Source organism: Trichoderma virens (genome assembly GCF_000170995.1).
Source record: "Trichoderma virens Gv29-8 chromosome Unknown TRIVIscaffold_6, whole genome shotgun sequence".
Taxonomy (NCBI): Eukaryota; Fungi; Ascomycota; class Sordariomycetes; order Hypocreales; family Hypocreaceae; genus Trichoderma; species Trichoderma virens.
The window spans coordinates 2,388,070-2,409,962 of record NW_014013743.1 but is presented as its reverse complement, the minus strand read 5'-3'; the positions used below and the strand labels follow the sequence as shown (position 1 = coordinate 2,409,962).

Sequence of the window (21,893 nt, the reverse complement as noted above, 5' to 3'; positions counted from 1 at the left end):
CGAGTCGAGCCCAGAGTTATGCCGCTACCTGTCTGTCTGCATCAACCAGCATCGTATCCCTGCCACGGGCCAGATGTGGATTTTTTTGGGCCGTCTCATAGAGGGGTGAATCCCAGTAAATAGTATCAAAGAAAAGAGAGAGAAAAATAATCATAACGCCTAGATCACTGACTGGCTAAGCTGCGATCTCGGGGCGAAGCGGCATGGGGACAGACTCGGCTCTATTAGTGTCCCTGGACTCGGGACTTTGTCATGTGTCGACCGATGCCACTTTGGTGTCCTGTCAAATCTCGCCCTGTGTGGCTTCAACTTGATTCGTCCTCGGCTGCATGCGTGCGTGCATCGCCCATCACACCTACGGCGTAGTCCGTGATGGTCCCTTGCGCAGAGTGATATCGGCCTGAAGAAACCCATGGTTAGCTCCTGTGTCAATGCCAACCATCCATGCAATCCCATGTAGTACCTATTAGGCACAACTAATCCAGAGGACGTCCCTCTCCCACTACTGACCGATATCACACCCATGAAAGTCCCACTTCCCGCGGCATCGAGCCACGGCCTTGGACGACTACCTGGATGACGGGACTTGCGAAGAGCAGGTCCTTGTCGTCAATCAGGCAGTTGTGTCTTACTTTATCATGACAAATGCCGTTTGAGGCTGATCAAGAATCCCTTTTGTTTTCTCGGTCGTCAGATGCAATCTACGTTGCTGATCTTGGCGAGTCGCATTATGTTCCTGTCTAATCCAGAACAGGGCATACCCACGCAATAGAGGCGTCAGAAAGCTGCGAATCGGAATCTTCCTTTGGCCCTTGTCATGAACACTTTGTATCCATCACTCAGGTACTCGCAGTGGGGTTGGAAGAGACGGGAGTTTTAGAAAAAGAACAACACAGAGATTGGCGAAGATAAGCCAGCAAAGGAGCAAAAAGTCAAACGTTTCAGTATCGTTCATCCCGCCACCTCTGTTAGAACAGCTGCCGAGGGTTCGGTATCCCCTTTCGCCCGACGGTCAGCGCATAAACGACGCTTACCGCACTGGTGAAATGTCTCCGCCAGACTCAAAGATCTTATTTGTTTCTGAGGCAATTATCTGGGGGAGAACGGCATCGATGCCAATTGCAGTAGTTGATCAAAGGTAAGGTAGCATCATGAAGCTCGGCAGAGCTAGTAGTATCCACAAGTTTCTCGGTATTCGTGGCCTTGGTCTCGCCAGCTCCGTGCCTGCACGAATATTGGAGCATGTCCAACTCGTTAGAATGAGCCGCAGCAAGTGAGGAGAAAGAGTGCAAAGAAAACAGAAGCAAACATATCCTCCAAACGCAGGTATATCGGCCCAGAAGTTTCAGATCCCATAAGCACGATTTCATACCCATCTTGCCTTTGCCTCTTCCCCCTTCCTCATAGCATTTCGTTCGGCCGAGGAACCGAGATGGGTTCAATGTTGTCTTCGCCTATCGGTGTCTAGAAGAAGAAACTACCGTTGGCCCGTCTCAAGGATTGGTAGTCGCTGTTGGAATCGTACAACGTGGCCGGAGCCGCCGATGTGAATCAGCCCTTTGGCGTCTCCTCTGGTGGATAGTCCTCTGAGCTTATTATGCGCACGATGTAACCGAAACTCGACTTCTCAAGAGAGAGAGCTTGAATTTTCCACAGCTCCATTCGGCAATTAACTTCCCCCTGCGTTCGGCTTTTAGCTCAGACCAAGCTCCGAGTAGAGTGGCAAATTGTAGATGCTAGGTAGGAATAGCTCGTCCTCTCCCCGGCTCTTTTGTGCCTTGGCCCTGGAATCCGTTCGCTCGGTTCGTCGACTCCATCCTCCCCTGCCTGTTGCCCGATGTGGAGTTTCCTGGGGTTCACTGGAAAGGGATTGTTTCAGTAGTATTCTGACAGTGGCCAAAGGATCGTAACTACCGGGCTCAGAGTTAAGGATAGCCGTAGAACTTCCTGGGCTCAGATACGCCAACAGGAGCGTCAAGGAGGAAAAGAACACTTTGATAGCATTCCAGCGGCGTCTATGGTAGCCACGTGAGCGTTTAAAACAAGTATGGCAGTATTGAGCAAAGCACGTGCATAGAACTCCCGAGACACACAGGAGAGGTAAAGCGGTGAACCCCTCTCCTATTCTCGCTTGAGATATTTTGAGTAACTCTGCACCCTTTCCGAGACATTCCTAGGCCTGTTTCTAAAAATCTAATTATATCCCTAAAAAGTGCGGTGTCATCTTGCGTGCAAAACGCTCAACGGGAATGTTGGTGCAGACTAGCTTGGGCGGATTTTAGACATTCCTCGGCTTAATTAATGGCGTGGCTGAGCCGCTTCAACGTCCGCTTAGCATTCAGCCCATTAACGGAAGTTGACTGGAGAAATAGTAGGTCATAGCACAAACATGGCTTATCATCTTGTCTGGCATGGGGAAGAGGCGTTCCACTAGGTATATCAATTAGGTACTGGAGTTGTCAGGGAGTGGACGGTCTGCTCGACGGCGCCATTTCAGGTTTTGACGTGGCGCTAATTTTTTTTTTTTTTTCTTCTTACGTGTAGACTCTTGTCAGACAAAGGGTGGTTATGGTATCAAAGGGCAATACCCTATGTCTCGTAGATTTTCTTTTGCTCAGGAATTGCCAGTAATCCCCGTGGATAGGCGCCGTTGAAGAGCGAAAAATAGAGTGTTCAATATTGGTGCATCTGACATGTTTATCCTGAACGCTTACCCGACACTCGGAGAACAAAAGAACAACACTACTATATCTCGTTCTTTCGTCTGGCTAGTTTCACTGGTGCCTGGATGGCTAAGAACATCGCTTCCCAAGCGGGAAGAGGCGTCAATCTTATTGCTTTTGGCAAATCGGCGCGCCTCTTGAGAAGATCCGGTTGTGGCAAGCGGCAAACGTACCCGGCTATCGCTCTGTCTTGCAGTCTTTCCTCGATAGCAATGGGCATTTATTCGGCGGTTGAGACAACTAAAATGGTGTAAGGCTAAGCGTGATCAACATGAGACGTGCAAGGCAAATCCAAAACTGGAGCAAGTGCCGCTCCTCCACTCTGTCACGATCAAGGCCAAGGCAATCTTCAATATTGCTCCATCCCGCCCCAGTTTAAATATCATCTCCATCTTGGGACTAACGACGGCTATTAGTACGAGTACAGACAAGTACAGAGGACAAGACTCCGTCGTCATCCCCCCAGCTAAAATATCCCTGCCAGGCTCCGGTCTCTGCTTCCGACTCAACATCCTTGCCCGAAGCGTGGGATAGCGGCATGCCATCTTGCTTAAACAGCCCCCCTAGCCTTTCAATTTGCCAACGGTTAGACTATCGTTTGTTTTGCCTTTTTCTTGCCATTCTAGTTTTTTTCCGCCCCATGCCGACTCGCTCCTTTGACCATCCGAGACGAGTACAAACGTTACATCTGCCTTGTCCAGATCCAATCCTGGCCGCTGTGGACTCATTGGACCACTCGGGGTTTGTGTCAGATTTGCCTGGCTGCGCTATATTCCCGATCCTATTTCTATTCTTTAAACGCCACTTCCCGAGCCGGCACTTCTGAGGCAAGGACCCGTTGTCCAAAAATCCTTCTCGTGTGGCTAAGCGCAGACAAGATCCTGAGCTAATATCTGGCAACGACCCTGGGTTCGTTCTGCCTTTTCTTCTTGCGCGTTTTGCTCCTTTGACAATCGTCGCAGTTTAACGTTGGCTAGGGAGGCGGAAGAAGAAAAGAGAGGATGATATGAATAAATGAAATCAAAAAAGTTCAAAGCGATCGAGCAAGTTATTGCGTTTAGCCGTCTTTGTTGATATACGTTGGCACAATCTGTCAAAAACGACACGGCGCCACCCCATCTCCATAGCCGCTGACCAACCTCAGGAGCAACACAAGGATTCAACACTCACGAAAGCCCCGCTGATGCACGATTTCTCCGCGAGACATTCAGGCACAGGCACAGCCGCGACAAGATGGAGATACAATTCACTCTGCCGCTTAACCCTGGTAAAAGCAATCGTCCTGCCGGGTGAGTCACGAGCCGTTTTTGCCTCTGATGGGGGGGGGGGGCGAGTCAACTGGTCGGAGTCGTCTTCTCGCATGACCTTACGATTCTCTCTCAAGCAACACGTCCTTCTTATACACTTACACCTTTGTGCTAACGAGGAAAACCCCTGAGAATAGCCGTCCAGCTCCAGCACAGAGAGATTCCGAATCGAGCGGCCAAGGCGGCATCCATCGCTTTGCCCTAGACTCGAGAGCGAGACACACTCGACGCAGCTCGACTCGTGCGCGCACTGGCTGCAACACCTGTAAGTAGAGCAGACTGACTCCTTTTGCTTTGGCTTCCTTTGATATCGTCCTCCTGCTAATCAGACGTTGTGGTGACGAGCAGGCAAGTAAGCTGCACCGTCAGACTATTTCCCCTCCCGCCAACAATCGTTCTTTCGTGCCCCCTAGCTACTAGGACTAACTTCCTCCTCCCCTCTTCTCTAGAAAACGCCATGTCAAATGCGACGAGACTCGGCCAGCGTGCCTCAACTGCATGAAATGGCGCGGCTACTGTGATTCTTACGCAGACAGCACCACCACCTCCTCCTCCTCCGCCTCCTCTTCCGCCCCCTCCTTACAAATTCAATCTCGTGCCCAGTCGTCCAAAGGCAAACTTATCCATACCAAAAAAGCACCTCTACTCATCATCGAGCCATCCGTCAACACTATCCGCTTCGCCAACAGCGACCAGCACGACTACTTTGTGGAGTGGTCCAATCTATCCGTCACCTTCCTGGGCGGATTTCTCGATCAGACTCGCCTCTGGACTGCCACGATGCCTCAGGTCACCCTGGAAGAAAACACACTGCGGCACGGGGCCATGGCTGTGGGAGCCCTGCGAAAGGCATACCAAGTCCAAGGCTCAGAGCTAGGACTCGATAACAATAATAGACACTATCTGAACGCCATTGTCTACTATTGCGAAGCCCTCCGAATGCAGTCAGAAATGAAGCCTACTAGGGAAGGTCTGCGAACTGCTCTGCTATCCTCCCTGCTGTTCATCTGCTTCGAAACCCAGCGAGGAAACCTTCCAGCCGCCCTAAAACACATAACTCACGGCTTCACGATGCTCAACGAGCTTGCTAATTGCACCGACAAAGCACCTGATCTTGTCAGCATTGCTCCCGCGCCGCCGGCCCTAGTGCAGGATATCCTAGACTGCTATAAACCCCTGGAGCTGCAATCGCGGTCCTTCATGGGGTCATATAGGAAGTTCTTCTTCCCGCCACAACCTCCCCAGCAATCCTCATCACCATCTCCATCAGCATCCGCATCATCGCCTTCCGCTTCTACCTCATTGCTGTCACCGCAGAATCCGCAGCAGCAAAACCAAAAGAGACCCGAAAATTCAAGCACAGCCCAATCAGCAGCCCAAAGCCCCTCGAGCCAACCCGGAACACCCCCCATGAAGTCACCTCATAGCCCCCAGGCCCAGCCAACAGGCCTACCGAGCCCTCAAAGCCAGGGCGATCCTTCTTCTCCTCAGCCGGCCCCTACTCCTAGACGGCCGCCAGGAATAATCCCGTTTACAAAGCACTCTCCGTATTTTCGGCCAAAGCTAACCAGAATTGTCTCCCTAGACGATATGCCGCGCATCTTTAGCTCATGGGATGAGATGCGCGACTACTGGGGGCTTGTCCAGAGGCAGATGGTACGCCATGTGCCTATGCTAACCAGAGTGACGTCGGATCTTGCTCTTCACAAGACGACTGATCCTGCCGAGCTTGATAGGAAATTCGGAAGCCTCAAGACGAACGCAACGCTGTCGAAATTCATTGCAGAGTCCCGGTACTGGCTGCAGCGCTGGACTGAGGCATACGAGCCCATGTATCAAGCCGTCCTTCGCAACGCCACCAACGATCGAGCGCTATACTTGCAGGCCATGAGCATTCGAATCGAGTACCTGATTCTCTACATTTACACGACTGTCCCTCGCTATTCCAGCCTTATTACCGTCAAAGGTCTCACTCCACAGTACCGCGAAATCAATACCCTCGCCGAGGAGCTGCTACAAGCTCGACCAAACTGCGGCTTCGCCATGGACGCAGGGTGGACCTGGCCCCTATTCGTCGTCTCCTTCGGCTGTCGAGATCGCGCCGTTCGGGAAGACGCAATCCGAATTCTAGGCCAATACCCTATCCGCAACGCCTTGCGCGACAGCAGAGTCTTTAGGGCCATTGGCATCAAGAACAACGAGACGGAAATCACAAACGCCATGGAGGGCGACGAGAATGAGCAGTGGATGCGTCTCAGGCGGCGCGAGCTCGTCTTTGAAGACTTTGGCTCCTGCATCATCTTCCGGTTTGTGCAAAAGGATCCTGTGACAGGGAAATGGGAGCTTGTAGAAGAAGCGAGCGAATTTTGTGTTGGACCTGATGGGCGGCTTCCATGGCGAAGGCAGCCAATCTCTGAATCAGAGTCTATTCTTTCTGGCGTATGTTGATTAACAAACACAAATATAAATTTTTTTTACCCTCCTTTCTCTCTCTCTCTCTTCTGGACTGCATACCCGATATGCTGTTGCTAAGCGTTGTTAGGTAGTCTGGCTTCCGTTTCGAACTCAATTTTTTGAGGTACTGCCGGGAATACGAGGAAATGTTGACTTGCCTGAGGCTTTGAGGGAGATGGCAGAGGCAGGAATTTGGGTATTGCTTTCGTTTTTTCGTTTTTATTTGCTTTATTTAATCTGATTTTAATCATCCCGTGGGAATTATTGGGGATTTTACCAGCCGCCAGGACCTGTGTAGAGGCCAAACACGACGTATGCAGTGCTTGGATTATTGACTGCAGACTCGCTGGGTTTTGTATCACAGGTTTGAGCGTTGGTGTTTTTTGATTTTTACACTTTCAGAAGATAATATATTGCGAAAGTTGAGAGCCTCACAGCATCTACAAGCGTAATTGGTTTAGTGGTAAAATTCTCCGTTGCCATCCGAGCAACGTCGGGGAGCCCTGGGTTCGATTCCCAGATTACGCACTGAAATTTCATTTTTTGAAAAATCTCTACGAGAATCTTTTTTTTTCCTCAGCCAATATTGTCGTTGCGTGGAGAAATTTCCTTGCTTTATCGTCATGTTCAGTTGCATTGGTATTTGCGCGGCGTGGTCTGTTGTGAAATTCAAAGAGGTTCCTGGCGCTGAGCACAGACCATTGCAGATAAGACCCCCGCTGCAGATACCCGGCCACAAATTGCAGTACAGCGCCGCAGATCATCTATCGATCATACTGGCTCCAAATACGCTTTTCCTCCAAATTGTAAAATAAAATTTAAAATATACTATTTGATACGCCTAATACTTTCTTTTCCTTTTCTTTTTTCCGGTCTAGAGAGTGATGCTTAAAAAGTGACTTCTCTCCAGTACTAGGCTCTCAGTAATACGAGCTGAGAGCAATTGTCAAGATCGCCAGGATAACACCACTCAACGGAGGGGGGGAGAAAAGCAAAGCAGCCTGCAAGAAAGTTTGCCAGATAGAAAAGGGAAGGAAAAAGACTAAAGAGAAGGAGACTCTGCTTTCTGGGCCCAATTGTTCAATTGTGAAGAGTGTAAAGTATTACTTCATGGCGCCACGGCAATGAGGAAAATGTTCGCAGAGATAGATTGATCGATACCCAAAAACCGGCAAGGCTGATGCCCAAGGCAGAAGGTCAGTCTTAAAGGTCCAAAGCCTTGCAATGATCACCGTACCAGCCCTTTTATCGCCGCAATCGAGCCAGGAGTCCTCTGCTTTGCGCTCCCCACCACTGGGAGTCGACTTCTTAGGGGAGGCAGATTGTCTGAGGCTGGATGTATCTCTGGCTTGGCTTTCGCTTGCGGTCTAGTGTGCGGCTTGGACTGCCTTTGAGAAACTGCAAATTGGGAATTCGACGTTTGGCCAATCTTTCAAAGAGCCAGTCATTGGCAATCGCGTAACCGTGGATCTAGGATGCAAAAGGTAGGATTCGCCATCATTCCAGAAGGTGGAGACCAGCACTTACAGTATTGGAGTCTATCATTTTTGTCAAAAGGGCAACAGAACTCGTGATACCTTGTGACAACCTAGCTGTTTGATGAGAAGTAAATAGGTATCTAGGAGTGCAGATACCCGATATCAAAGAAAAGCTGAGGTGGTACCTACTTAGTAGTACCATCGCTTCCAGTGTGTACAGGGAAAGGGTCAGCAGACACCATCACCGACTTCAAGTACACGGAGCAGATTACAATGCACAGACAAGTAGTTTCCAACCATCTTGCACTTGCAGTAAACATAAAGTCATTGTTGACTTTCCAATTGACTAGGAGGTCCAATATTTTGTGATATGATGCGGCGATATGTGATGAGAGTCGCTGCTCAAGGGTAGCGCCCCAGAGGAATTCGTCTGCTATCCAAAGCTACGTGGAGACTCTTGTGAGAAATATAGAAGGAAAAGAGATGACTGTGACTGATGATTCATTGATGAATTCTTTTCAATAAGAATTTGATATTTGCTTCGAACTGCTTTTTTGGAGGACCAGGAATGTGGTGCATTATTCCATCAACAAGGAAATAGGCATCAACTATCGCACAGGCCTCGATATAGAGTCCTTCAATTCAAATCGCTTCGAGTCCTCATTGTCTTCGATTCTGGCCAAGGTCCTATCATGAGAATATGACTGTCAGCTGGCATGCTGTTACAGAGCATTGGGAAAAGGCTAATCGCAATCGCAGAGGTTGATGTATCAATCACAAGGAAACAGAGGCTGTGAGGCTTGAGAAGCAGGAGATGAGGCTTCGCGCACGGGCCACGCGAAAACAGCAGGGAGGCGCCTGCTGACTAATCAATTACGTAGCTTGCTGCTTCCCCATACAAACGGTCCAGGACAAACCGAGCGATTGACTCTGTATCTTGTTCGTCAATTCTGGCGTGTTGCGCGTCTCTTTGTTTTGCTGACTTCTCACTTCTCCTTTCTCCCAGCCGAGCGATCATTGTTTGCTCGTGCTCAACTCTCTGCGACTGACCAGCGCCATTGCGACGACGACATGGACGAGGAAGACCAGTCACGAGCCAGCTCGCCCACCTCGGATCGCGACAATGAGCCCGACGAAGTGATGGAGGATGCCGACGAGGGCGATAGAGAAGAAGAAGGCGACGGCGATGGCGATGGCGACGGAGACGCTGACGGAGACGTTGACGGAGACGCTGACGCTGACGTTGACGGTGACGGCGAAGTCGAAGGTGACGGTGACGGCGATGGTGAAGGCGACGGTGACGTTGACGGCGATGGCAACAACGACGAAGATGCTGCTGGGGGAGACGACAATGGCGAAGACGAAAACACCGTTGTCGTGGCTGGCGAAGACCAAACCGCAGAGTCCAACGCCGACAGCGACAGCAGAGTCCACGACAAGCAGCCCGAGTCGCCCAGGAGAAAGTCAGACACGCCGCAGCTCGATCAGCTCCCGTCCCTGTACCGAACATGGCGGCCCAAGATCCGGTCCGAGGTCTACAGCGCGCGTCTGTACGACATTGTTCCCACAATGGCAGCGCCCATGTCGACGAGCATCAACGCCATGGCCATCACGCCAGATCTGCGATACTGGATCACGGGCGGTGCCGACGGCTACATCCGCAAATATGACGGTCCGGGCACCATCAATGGCAAGCTGGCATTGACCGTCGCACAGAGACACCCGTTCGTCGACTCCGTCACTAAAGCAGGCATCCTCATGTCGTACTGGCCCAACGAGGAGCCAGCCGTGCCGGGCCGCAGCGAGCAGGAACATGTCTTGTCCTCTGTCTACTCGCTGGCCGTCCATTCTGAGGCTCTCTGGCTTCTGTCTGGTCTCGAGTCTGGCGCAATCAACCTGCAGAGCGTACGCCATGATGAGGGAAAGAGGATCGCCTGTCTCCAGAAGCACACCAATGCTGTCAGCGTGCTTACGCTGGCGCCTGACGAGAGAAGCGTGCTAAGCGGTGCGTGGGACAAGAACATTTTCGACTGGGATCTCGATACAGGGCATATCAAACGAAGCTTTGACGGCAGTGGTGGCCAGATCTCGTCCATTGAGCTGCGACCGGCAAGCGGCGCTCCCATTCCAGCCGACGCCGATGAGCCTCTGCCTTCAAGTACCATATCCACCAATAACGGGGCTCCCATGGCTGGCTCGAGTTTCACGGGGAATGTGAATGGCATCAGCCCCAACGGGCACGACAGGTCGATTACCGTTGCAATGAGGGAAGAGAATGATGCTACCGTCGCGGCTTCTCCCGCCCACGAGAGTCTCTTTGGCGGTAGTGATGCCGGGAGCCTGTTCGGTGAGACCGCGGGAGAGCAGCCTTTTGGGCAGGACGACGACGAGTTTGGCGGTGGCATGAACATGGAAGCTGGTAACGAAACGGGACTGGACCACTCAGCCAACACCGCAATGGGCAGCATGAGTGACGCAGAGACGGGCAAGGAGCTCAAGCAGTCAGGTCTAGAAGACGATGTCATGGACGTGGATCCCCCAAATCCAGATCCAGCTCCAGCTCCAGCTCCAGCATCGGCTGAAGTTTCGACTTCGGCTCTGGGCCTTGGAGATACCCAAGTTTCGACCCTCTCAGGGGTGACAGAACAGACAGAGATGGCAACGGATACTGATACAGTCAAGGCGGACGAGTCCAGCCAGACACAACAACAAGACCAATCGCTTGAGAGCCAGAGCGCAGCTGACACATCTGAGCGGCTCGGCGTCAAGAGACCGCATTCTCCAATGATCATCAGCTCACAGCCACCTCCAACGCAACATGATGCTACGCAGGTGTCACAGACAACCTTCTTGTCATCAGCCATTGACGGCACGATTCGCGTCTGGGATAGACGAGTGCCCAGTGCGGTAGCCAGGATTCCCAATCGCGTTGGTGTGCCGCCTTGGTGCATGAGCGCTTGCTGGAGCCCAGACGGCAACAAGATTTATGCAGGCAGACGTAACGGAACGGTAGAGGAGTTTGACATTGCCAAAGCGAGGAGGGGATGGCAGCCCGAGAGGGTGCTTCGATTCCCAGCAGGGAGCGGAGCTGTGAGTGCCATCAAGCCCATGGTCAACGGGCGACATTTAGTCTGGTAAGTTGATGCAATTGATGGTGAATCTGGTTTTTGTAATGATGGTGGGGAGAAGTTGCAAAGTAGAGGGGGATGGAACGTGCAAAGAGGAGGAAGCAACTTTGAAGGGCAAGGAAGAAATGCGCAAAAGACAAAGGAAAGGGGAGAGAAGCGAGCAGGGAAGAGATGCGAAAGGAGCGAGAATCACCTCTGGGGTTCATTCATGCGTTTGTTCAAGGCTGACAAGATCTCTCTCGTTTAGTGCGTCACACGACATTCTCAGGCTGTATGACTTGCGCGAGTCTCGCGCTTTCAAGCACTCAACCGTCCCGTTCCTCATCATCCCCGGACCCCCTAGAGCGGGTGTCATTTCGAGTCTGTACGTCGATCCGACGAGCAGATTCATGCTGAGCGCAGCGGGCAATCGTGGATGGGACGGCACAAACACCGAGGTGTTGATCGGATATGAAATTCATGTTACGGGTGCTTGAAGAGACAAGCGGCGACGCTTCTTGGGCAACGGGATAGATAGTATTCGGTTCTGGCAACAGCTTAGTCAGCCAATGGCGAAGAGCGGCGTTTTGGGGCTTCTTGGGATCTGGCATCTGCAGATATTCTGTTTTGGTGTTTTGGAGTCGGTGATTTTAAATGGGCGATACCATGGAGAGGGAGAACTGGCCTATTTTATGCGATGACGCGAATAATCAACACGTTAAAGTGGTTGAATTGGCGAGATAAATCGATAGAGGGGGTTAGGAGAGAGGAGAAACGCATTCGAGGAGTTTCGACTGGGAAACGCCAAAGGCGAAAGTCGATGTGCGAAAAAGAGGAGAGAGGGAGAAGCCAGAAGAAATCAAAATGAAGATAGCAGTAGGAAAATAATTAGACCGGGGCAGGCGCAGCGATAGAAGGTATAGGTAGTGTAAACAACCTAGAATTGACCTGGGCGAAATTTCAAATCGAAATGGAGGAGGGAGAAAAACGTGCGCGTTCGCGTAGAGTGAAAGATAGCTGTGATATCACATCCAATCGTGCTCCTTCCTTAAAAATATTACAACACCCAAGGCAGAAAAACCGCCCAGCAAACAAGAATATCATTACTACCAAAGGACTCAAGCATCTACCTCTAAAGGCTTAATTAAGCATCATGTTATTTTCCAAATAGATGTCCAGCATCTATCCCTATCTATCTGCACTCCTTTCTTTCAGTCTTTCTCAATGTCATTTCCAATCAATTACGCCAACCCAGATACCATGACCTCGTATCAAACGACTAGCCAAAACAAATGAACAACCAAGGAAAGGGGGTTAGGAAGGGGAGAGCACAATAGAGAGGGGAAGGGGAAGGGGGAAATCATCAAAAACTAGTAAAGCCAATCAGTCAAACAGTCAACCCGGGTCTCCTAGCTGAGCTTAATCTCGGTGGCGAGTAGTCAAGGTTTTGTGGGAGTGGGAGCTCCTTTTGCCAGACTTGGAGGAAGAGTGCTTCAAAGAAGTTCTCCTGATGATAGGATGCTTCGACGAAGAAGAAGAAGAGGCATGATGCGAAGAAGAATGCCTGGATGAAGAATGCTTAGAAGAAGACGGCTCAGCAGAATGCCTCGAAGAATGATGATGCTTGGAAGAGGAGTGGTGCTTAGAAGAAGACGGTTCAGCAGAATGCTTAGAAGAGGAGTGGTGCTTGGAAGAGGACGGCTGGGTAGAATGCCTTGAAGAGGAGTGGTGGTGCTTGGAAGACGAATGCCTGGACGAGGAAGCTTCAGCAGCAGAGGGTCTAGAAGAAGAAGCTCTAGCAGCAGAGGGCCTAGAAGAAGCCTCATCACCGCCAATTCGGAGGGCCTCTCGAATGTTGGCATAATCCTCCGGAATCATGCCTCTAACGGGGGGAGTAACAGGTCGAGGAGGCATTTGTCAAAGCTGCGCCAGATCGACGTCCGAGTGCCGTCGCATAGGCTCTTTGCCCTTGCCCTTGTCCTCTGCATTGTCAGGTTCGTTTTGACGTCGCACAGGCTCCTTGCCCTTGCCCTTGTCCTGTGCACTGTCAGGCTCGTTGTTGTAGATACCAAGTGCGTTTTCAGGGGATTGGCCTTCTTGGGGGTAAAGAGTGTCCTCTTCGACGTTGTAGCCATAGTCCATTTCTTGAGGAACTTTGCGTCGCCACTCATCTATGAACTTGGTCATCTGCGGCTCAGTCATGTGGTTGAAGTTTGCCTGCATCTGTTTGCTCATCTTCCTTTGGTGCTTGGTCAGTAGCTCCCATACAACATGGCTCTCGGCTCTGTAACTAGGTTCGCTGAGCTTGGACAGGAAATCCACTTGTAGGGCTTCCAAAGTCTCTGGAGATAGATCTGCGCAAAGCTCCTTTGTGGAAGGGCCATGTGAGGATTTGGACTTGGATTTGGACGAGCTAGACTTGGACTTGGACTTGGATTCAGACTTTGACTTGGAGTCGGACTTGGAGGGACGCGACGTAGAGTGTCGAGAGGAGGCGTGTCGAGAAGACCGCTTGGACTCCTTCTTGGACTCCTTCTTCTCTTTGGAGTGTCCGCTACCCATCTTGACTTGCGACTGTTGTAGACTTGAGACTGTGGTGCTTTTGTCAGAGTATCAGCCGAATGCTGTAGGTGAGCAGGTGTTTTTGTCCGAGATTGTCCTGAGAGTGGTAGCGATTGAATCCCCTGATTTTCCACGGAGGAAACGACAGTTTATATGTCCTTCGAGAAAGTCAAGCAGATAGTAATAAAACCTTCACCGCGACACAAAACTTTGTCGACGTCTGTCTGTATTTGAACACGTCAATTGTATTCTTTTCGTTTTTGAATGCCTGGAATTCTGCAGTTCATGTAGAGGAAACAAAGGCATGGCTCAGAACAGGTTCGATGTCCATGAAATACCTATTTGCACAACAACGGGCACTTGAACAAATCGATCAATACAAACCATAGTCTAGAAAACGAACTATACACTCGGTTCATTTGACCAACTACACACAACTGCCGCAGCCAACAAGCCCGTTGGCATGGCAGTTTGCAAGCCATCGATCCGCTGTGGCTGCCATGGGAGCAAAAGCCAAGGCTCCACGCCCACGCCTGGAATCTTCCGAAGAAAATATCTTTCTTCTAGCTTTGATCCAGACCCGTTCTCGATGCATGCTAGAACAAATCGTGCCAAGGAAATCATTGTGTTCGATCGCATTTCCTAGGGGGGTGAACAAATAGTGTCCTCTTCGACCTCCGTAGAAAGCATTCGAAATATGAACCTAAATTGTATTCATCAGCCACCCAAAAAAAACCTAGTCATTTCGAGAGATGCGTACATTCAGATTATTGAACGCCACCTTTGACCTTCCCCATGTCGAAAAGAAATCCCTTTGGTCAGAAAAGAGGCCAAAAAACAGAGACCTAGAGACAGGCCTGTCAAAGAGTTGTAGCTTCCAGAATCACAGAGTGGGGTCGCCGTAGATCGAAAACACAAAGTCCAGCATTTTCACCATCCCAAACTCAAAACAATTAAATCTTGTATAATGGCAATTCCAGCAATAGCATAGAAAGGAAGAGAAAAAAATCTCAACAAATATAATCATCATTGTATCCGTCTATTCCGCTGCACTAAGCTACATACCCAGTCCTATTGCAGATTCCATCCCCTTCCCTCATACCTGTGTACATGGCCGATTAAACTGCTAGGAACAAACAAAAAAAAAAAAAAAACAAGCAAATCCAAATCCTCCCTTTTTCGTCCGCGCGCATATGTTTTCGAGCATTCCAAAGACAAATAGAACACGAAACTAGCCATGCAAAGCTTGCTTCAAATAACGATAATGACAAGACCATTAACCCGGCTCGATAGATTACCTCCCAACTCCTTCCTCGGGTGGATTCCACGGTAAGTGTATATATAGGACAAAAAAAAGGAAATTATACGAAAAGATAGATAGGTATAGACTCAGATCGATTGGCTCAAACAAGACGGCGGATAGATAGACGCCCACGCTTTTTCGTTGGAGAAAAATAGGGGGGATTATCATTATTAGTCAGGGCAGCAACAATATGTATGAGAATAGCGTGTGTTGCTGCCCTAGATGCTCCATGCCCGTTAAAACAGATGTGATATGATAGACAAAAAGACATGTAGGAAAAAACGTTCGTTGTGTAGCGCTGAGTTGCTGATAATACATGGGATAAAAAAGAGATGCCGCGCGCGCAAGTGAGATTAAGGAAAATATCTTGATGTAACGTCAACATAGACTCGATGCCGATATGGCAGCAATAGTAATAAAAAGAGTGTCGGGTTTTTTTCGAATTGATTGTTTTTTTGTTCTTCTTTTTTCAATTGGTTTCGCTTTTCATCAATTCACATTCGGATTGCCATAAAACTGGGATATTCCCCAGTCACCGCCCTGATTGGATTGCTGTTGATGGTGTGCCGATGTGTCTAGAAAGGTTGAGCTCGCAATGCTCTCCCAGTCCTCAAAGATGACGGGAGCGGGAGAATATTCAAAGTCCATCATGCCGTCTGTCAGGGATGGGGTGTGACCCTGAGGAATAGGTGGTAGCTCCCGCTTGTCAAGCTGAGTCTGCGAAGTGTTCATGGGAGAAGGTGTTGATAGGTTGGGCGAGTGCTGCTGTTGCACTGAGGAAGGGAAAGCCTGGGAGGGAACAAAGGCCGCCGAGGCTCGATAGGGAGATGTGCCAAAAGGATTCGAAGTGGCAGAGGCGGGAGACGCAAGCATCTGCTGCGGTGCTTGCGAGGGCAATGGTGCAAAAGATATGCGCCTATCCTGCTGCTGCTGCTGTTGCGGAAAGCCGGAGGGAGGAGCCATCGCATTGGGCGCAAACTGTGGCTGCGGTGAAGGGGCTGGAGCTGGGGTTTGAGCGCTCGCAAAGGCCATATCGGACAGGTCAAAGGCAACGCTGACGATCCATTGGGCCTCGCCTTCATCGCCAGAGAAGAACTCGAGCAGGTCCTGGAGCTGGCCGGGATTCTCCTTCTCCAGGAATCCCTGAGCACGCCCCGTCTTGCTCGGGTGCCAACTGAACTGAGGGCGGCGTCCGCCAAACTCAGCTTGCTTAGCCGTCACAAGAGCATCCCAAGCGCCGTGGATAAGCGGCTGATGCAGGAGACCGTAGATGACTCTTGAGTGCATCCACTCAGCCTTGCCCAAGCCAGACTCAAAATGCCGAGCCACATGCTCAACGTGTCGCTCGCGCGCAGGGTGAAGAGCAGAGCAGAAGCCGCAGGCCCAGTACTTGCGCTTGCGGAGGAACTTGACCACCTTTTCTGCGTGAGGGCAGGTCTTGCAGCCGTGGCACTGCTTGTGGTGCTGGTTAAACGAGTTGGAGCCCCAGAAGCTGCGGTTGCAGCCTGGCTCGGGGCAAGGGTATTTTCTCCAACGCTCGTGGAACTCGTCCTCGTGGCGCTTCCAGTCATACTTGCGCTTGAAGCTGGTCTCGCACGAGGTACACCAGTAAATGTTGGTCTTGTTGGCGGAGGAAGAGGCGGGAGTCATGGGAAGCGACCCCTGAGTGCGCGAAGACGAAGCCGATGCCCAGGACATGGACGACCGCGCCGAGTTGACTGACCACACAGAAGCATGGCCAGAAGATCCAGAGCTGGTTGAGGAGACGGAGATGCGAGGACGGTGGTGAAGATACTGCATCGACGGCGAGATGAAGGTCGAGGCATCAGACTTGACGATGCCGCCTGCCGGAGCCACCCGCGATGCCTGGCCCTGAGGGGCTCCGGACATGGAAGTCGGGGCTTGCGGCAGGACGGCTGCAGCAGCCCAGGCCCTCGACACATCGTCAGCGAAGGACGAGGGCTCTGTTTTGATTATTGCGATAGAAGGAGGCGCGCCGGGCGATGTCGAGCTGGCAATAGTGCCAGAGCTGGAGACGGGAATGGGAGAAGTAGCGGCAGATGAGGCCGACAGAGATGCGACGGGAGAGCTGTGGACGGCGGCGGAAACGGGCGGAGTAGCATTCTGGCTCTGCGGAGTCGTGGAATGGAGAGGAGGAGCGAGAGCTGAAGCCTGGGGAGACTGCAGCTGATGTGTGGGCGAGACAGAAACGGGGTGAGACAGCAGCGGCGAGGGGATGGGAGTGGCGGTAGAGGCCGGAGGAGTGGATGTAGGTGCGGACGGCTGAGCCTGGCCGGGGAATGAGAGCTGGAGAGAAAAGGTATCGTCGTCAACCCATTGATGGAGCAGATCCTTGGACAGACCCGAGTCGATCAGGACCTGCAGGTTCTTGCGCGCCTCAACGAGGACATCCTGAGGAGTGGCCGAGTCGAGCTGCTGCTGTTGTTGGTGTTGTTGCTGCTGTTGCTGCTGTTGAAGCTGCTGCAGATGCTGCTGCAGATGCTGCTGCAGATGTGGCTGCTGGAACTGAGACACCATTTGAGACTGAGGCTGGCCCAGCTGGTGGAGCTGGTGAGACTGCAGAGTTGGGTCCATTGAGAGAGCGCCTCACATCTGACGGCGGTGGTGAGCCCGGAATGGTGTTGTTCCCCCTCTTGTTCCCTTGGTTTTTCTTCTTCTTGGTCGTATGTTCCCCCTATGTTGTCGCGGCAAACAGTAAGCGAGTGGCGGTTGTTGTTTTGATTTTGGTTTGGTTTCGAGCAAGCGGACAGCAATTGTTCGAGGCGCAACACGGAATTGAACGAATTGGGAGAAGCGAACGAGGAAGCAAAATCAAAAAGAAGAGCAAAAAAAACAAATTCAATAGAAGAAAAAAAAAGAAACGAGCGAAGTGAATAGTAAAAGAGCGAGGAGTTTGGCGAGACAAGAGACAAGAGAGAACAAAGAGGGCCAAAGGGAGAAGAAAAGCAGGGCGAGGTTTAAGGATAAGGATAAGGAGGAGGAAGAAGAAGAATGTGCGTGAGCGCGAGCAATGGGAAGGTGAGGCCGGGCGGTTGTGGCTGCGGGAGGGAAAGAGAAGAAAGGAAGGAACGGCGCCTGTACGAAGTACGCCGCGCAAAGTACTGCGAGGTACTTGGGGAGGTACTTTGCAAGGTACTCCCGTGGTCTGGGGACCGCTGCGGAGTAGCAAGTACGGGGCCGGTACTTTGTCGCAGGTACACGTGCTAACGCCTGGCCAACGCTCCGGCTGCGCAACGTGCTAGCGGCCTTTAGCAGGGCCCAGGTAGCTTCTAGTACCTGGTTTAGCGCTGGAGCTGGCCTTCAGTGGGCAATCGCAGCGCCCGGGACAGCCCGTGAAATTGTAGCAGGATTAGGCGAGGCCAGAATCAAATCAAAGCAAATCGAGCAGGAAAAGGCCGACGAGGGGCTGCGTAGCAAATAGAGTGGCGGGCAGCGGAATCGAGGCTAGCGTGGGCTGTCTGGCTCTCTGTCTGTTGTGCTCTGTTGTGCTCTGTTTTGTTGGCGATGATTTGTTATGTTGTTTAGGTAGTTGCTTGATGGTTTGATTGCTTGGTAAATAACAGGTAGGAAAGGTAGGTACCTCTCGTGGAGCTGGCAGGTACTCGTCGAGGTACAGGAGGTACTTTGAGAGTACTCGTGGGTCGTGTAGATGTCTCGTGCGGCGTCGTACAAGCGGTACCACCGGCCGAGGTACTGTACTCGTGCGACCAAGCCAAGGCAATGTATCTCCTTCTAAGCTTCAATCTCTTGTGTCGGAGACCGGAGAGCGCGCCCAGCACCGGGGGGGTCAGGCTTTTCGGGCAAGGGAGATGAGGTAAGAAACAATATCAAATCATCGTGTTAATCAAAGCAACGCCTACCTAGTACATGTGCTTGTAGGCAGAAGAGGCAGTCATAAGCATGATAGGATGGGATAGTAGGTAATATAGAATATAGTAGGTAATCACCGGGCTGAAACAGCGTGCTGGCAAGTACGGAGCAAGTAGCGCCAGCTAGCACCACTAAGAAGCAGCACGATACGATATGATACGGTGCTGGGTGGGTAAAAAAAAGACCCGAGGTTTGCGAGTATCGGGATAAGGAAAAGCTCAGAGGGAGAAGGAGAGAGATGGCGAGATGGAGACGGAACGGCGGAGAAGGAGAGATAAGAAAGGGCGCGGGAATCAAGGAGGCCGAGAGCTGGAGAAGAGAGGAAAGGATGCGCAGACCAGACTGGGGGGGTGGTTCAGGCATAAGACTGAAAAGATCAAGTCAGTCCAGTCCAAAGCAACCGTACAGCGTACAGTACATGGATCAAGGCAAGCTCAGAGGCATGGAGTTTGCCTTGCTTGGGGCCAATCCATGTCTCGTTTTGGCGTGGAGAATGCGTGCAATCAAAACCCAAATACCCCCGAAGGGATTAGCGGTGATGTGTTTTCCCTCTGCAATATGTGAGCTTGTATGTGTATGTATGTACGAGTATTGCTACAGTGATGTGATTGATGCATTGGGCTTGCTTGCTTCTGGGGGGGTGCTTGGGCTCTGGCTGGGGAGGGGGCTGGATCAAATCATTTGCAAGCAAGCAACAGAAGCACCAAAGCAGGCAATGCATCAGTCGAAAGCATGTGCGAGCGAGGGCTCGATCGCGGAGATGGGACGGCACTGGGTACATGTACTCATACATGTATGTATGTAAGTATGTATGTGTATGAGTAGATGGGGGGAGCGAGACGCAGGCTTGGCCGCATTACGATCAGGATATGTGTGTATATTATACAAGCCCTAGATGGCAGCACAGCCAATAGATCTGCTGCGGCAGCCGGAGCAAGGAGCAAAGAGGAGCAAAGAGGAGCAAAGAGGAGACGGTGAGGGCCAAGAGGAGAACAGACCACGCGAGAAAACAAAAGGCAGACAGCGAAGCCGCAGAAGGGCAGATGCAAGTCGCAGAAACGAGACGAGCCAAAGACAGACACTAGACAGAGGCGAGAACGAAGCGAGCCGGGGGAGCTAAATTTGCATTTCTGCTTGCCCAATTGTTTGGATTTCTGAGCAGAAGCATGCACGCCTCGACGGGTTATTGGCGGAAGCTGAAAAAACAAAATGATGCATCCAGGCTAGCTAGCCTCGAGGGACAGAAAAATGACAAGGTCAAATTAAAAATACCATGTACCAAGAAAACAAACAAAGACAAACTGGCGAGAAGCAAGCAGCTAGGGCACTCCTCCAGAGCTAATACAGGTACCACGCCCTCACTCTTGCCTCTTCCGGGCCAAGTGTTTCTTCTGCTGTGCGTGCTACTGCACCAGCTGATGAATGGATTTGTAACTTTGGATCGCGTCGGGGATAATAGACGCAGTCCGTGCTGGCTAGCTGATGCCCCCCGTGAGATGCTGCCTCTCATAAGTTATTGCTTGTCTGGGCAAAGTGCGAGGTCCGGGGGGGGACAGCACTAGCACTCGACTCGGGTTAAATTGCTCGCAGCTCTGGGGGTACAGGTACGAGGACAGGTACAGGATAGAGGATGTGCTCTGCTGCTCTGCGTTGCTTTGCTTTTTCTCATCTGGGAGGTATCCGTAGCGTAGACTAGGACCGGGCTTTATGACCTTGTGCTCTTAGTCTCGCGGGTCCCTAGGAGGATTGGCGGATCCCCTCCCCCCCGTTGAAAATGTCTTGGATTTGGGTCCTTGATGCTGCTGCTGCTGTTGCTGCAGGTCTTCGATCGGCATGGAGGAGGGCAGCACGGCATATGAGGTGTGTGAGATGTTATGGATCAGTGCCAGCGCAGAAAAAGAGGAGAGGAGAGAAGAGAGCGAGCCAAGAGGCTGGAGAGAGAGAGAGAGAGTCGGCTGTCGCCATGGCCGCGGCGATGATGCGGTGCCTGATTCGTGCAACACGTTCCTACGAAAGCACAAAAACCTAAAGTACCTCTGCGTCGGTGCTACTGTACCTTGGTCTCTTTTTGTATTTAATTACTATTATTACGCTTCCTCCTCTCTGGCTGGCTGCCTTGCGATGGTAGCATGGATGCATCTCAACGTGTGATTACTGCAGCACCTCTTGTCCAGCCAGACGCGGCCATGTCTCAGCTGCGTACAAGCTACTAGGTAGTATTACTCGTCCAAACCCATCGCCATCTCCAGCTGGACAGCACTAGCCTTGACACATTGATGTCACCTCCATCGGGCTGTTCTGCTCCTCCATCTTACTGCCCGCAAATCTCTGTCGATCAAATCAAAGAGCCACGGCCCACGACAAGGGCAGAACAAAAGGAAGACGGGAAGAAAAAGAAAAGAAACCACGCCATGACGATGTTGTTCCCACTTCTTCGCGATGGCGCCCCCCGTGTTACCAGCAATAGCAGCAATCCGTGCGCCCTCTAGCGTGACAAGCCATCAATTCCCATCTCCGTTGGCTTCTCCATCTCCCATCTCCCGTCCCCATGCGCTCCGTACGTACTGGAGGTAGGTACTCGCAAGTACGCGGTACTCGTATCGGTACATGGAGAGGCATGCAACCATACTTACATGTACTCGTGCGTTGAGTATCGCGCCTGTGCCAATCCAAGGCAACGTGAGGTAGTACTTTATACGGAGTAGACAGTGCATGGGCGGCTGCGAAATCTTGTTGGTCCATGTGCAAATACGCGTTTACAGTGCAAGGCAATCCGCAGGCTCGTCGGATGTCCGTCCTCACCAAGGAGTGCGTCTTGTCTCTCTTCATCTTAATTGATGTCTCTCTTTCGGTGTTTTTAATCTGTCTTTCACTTCGGCGATTACTACGGAGTTGGACCAAACCTTGACCTGCTGAACGGCTGGAAACGGCGCAACGTGACTGGTTCGGGTAGAGTGATATCATTCCCTCGTCCAGACACACACTTTTTTTCTTATTTTCTTTTTCCTTTTTTTCGTTTTTGTCTTTTTTCGTCTAGCTCAGGGGTGCGGGTGTCTCGAGTTGTCTGA

At 51.3% G+C, this 21,893-nt stretch overlaps 4 protein-coding genes across 4 annotated transcripts; 2 read left to right on the top strand and 2 right to left on the bottom strand.

Annotated features, from left to right (window-relative positions):
* Positions 1-3,956: 3,956 nt before the first annotated feature.
* On the top strand, positions 3,957-6,478 carry TRIVIDRAFT_29249 (uncharacterized protein; the record flags this gene model as incomplete). The annotated part of the gene is made up of 4 exons (XM_014101559.1): positions 3,957-4,012; positions 4,150-4,299; positions 4,480-5,337; positions 5,422-6,478. The coding sequence occupies 4 exons, from the start codon at positions 3,957-3,959 to the stop codon at positions 6,476-6,478; spliced, it is 2,121 nt and encodes a 706-aa protein (XP_013957034.1).
* A 2,546-nt stretch (positions 6,479-9,024) lies between these two features.
* Positions 9,025-11,557, top strand: TRIVIDRAFT_114179 (uncharacterized protein; the record flags this gene model as incomplete). Its single annotated transcript, XM_014101558.1, has 4 exons — positions 9,025-9,259; positions 9,353-10,545; positions 10,618-11,096; positions 11,338-11,557. Coding segments are annotated over 4 exons (2,127 nt in total), but the record flags the coding sequence as incomplete, so codon positions are not given.
* A 1,429-nt stretch (positions 11,558-12,986) lies between these two features.
* TRIVIDRAFT_60345 (uncharacterized protein) lies at positions 12,987-13,631 on the bottom strand (the record flags this gene model as incomplete). The annotated part of the gene is made up of 1 exon (XM_014101557.1): positions 12,987-13,631. One exon carries the CDS (start codon positions 13,629-13,631, stop codon positions 12,987-12,989), a length of 645 nt encoding a protein of 214 aa, XP_013957032.1.
* Positions 13,632-15,406: 1,775 nt separating this feature from the next.
* TRIVIDRAFT_230695 (uncharacterized protein) lies at positions 15,407-17,529 on the bottom strand (the record flags this gene model as incomplete). The annotated part of the gene is made up of 1 exon (XM_014101556.1): positions 15,407-17,529. The coding sequence occupies one exon, from the start codon at positions 17,527-17,529 to the stop codon at positions 15,424-15,426; it is 2,106 nt and encodes a 701-aa protein (XP_013957031.1).
* Between the last annotated feature and the right edge of the window lie 4,364 nt (positions 17,530-21,893).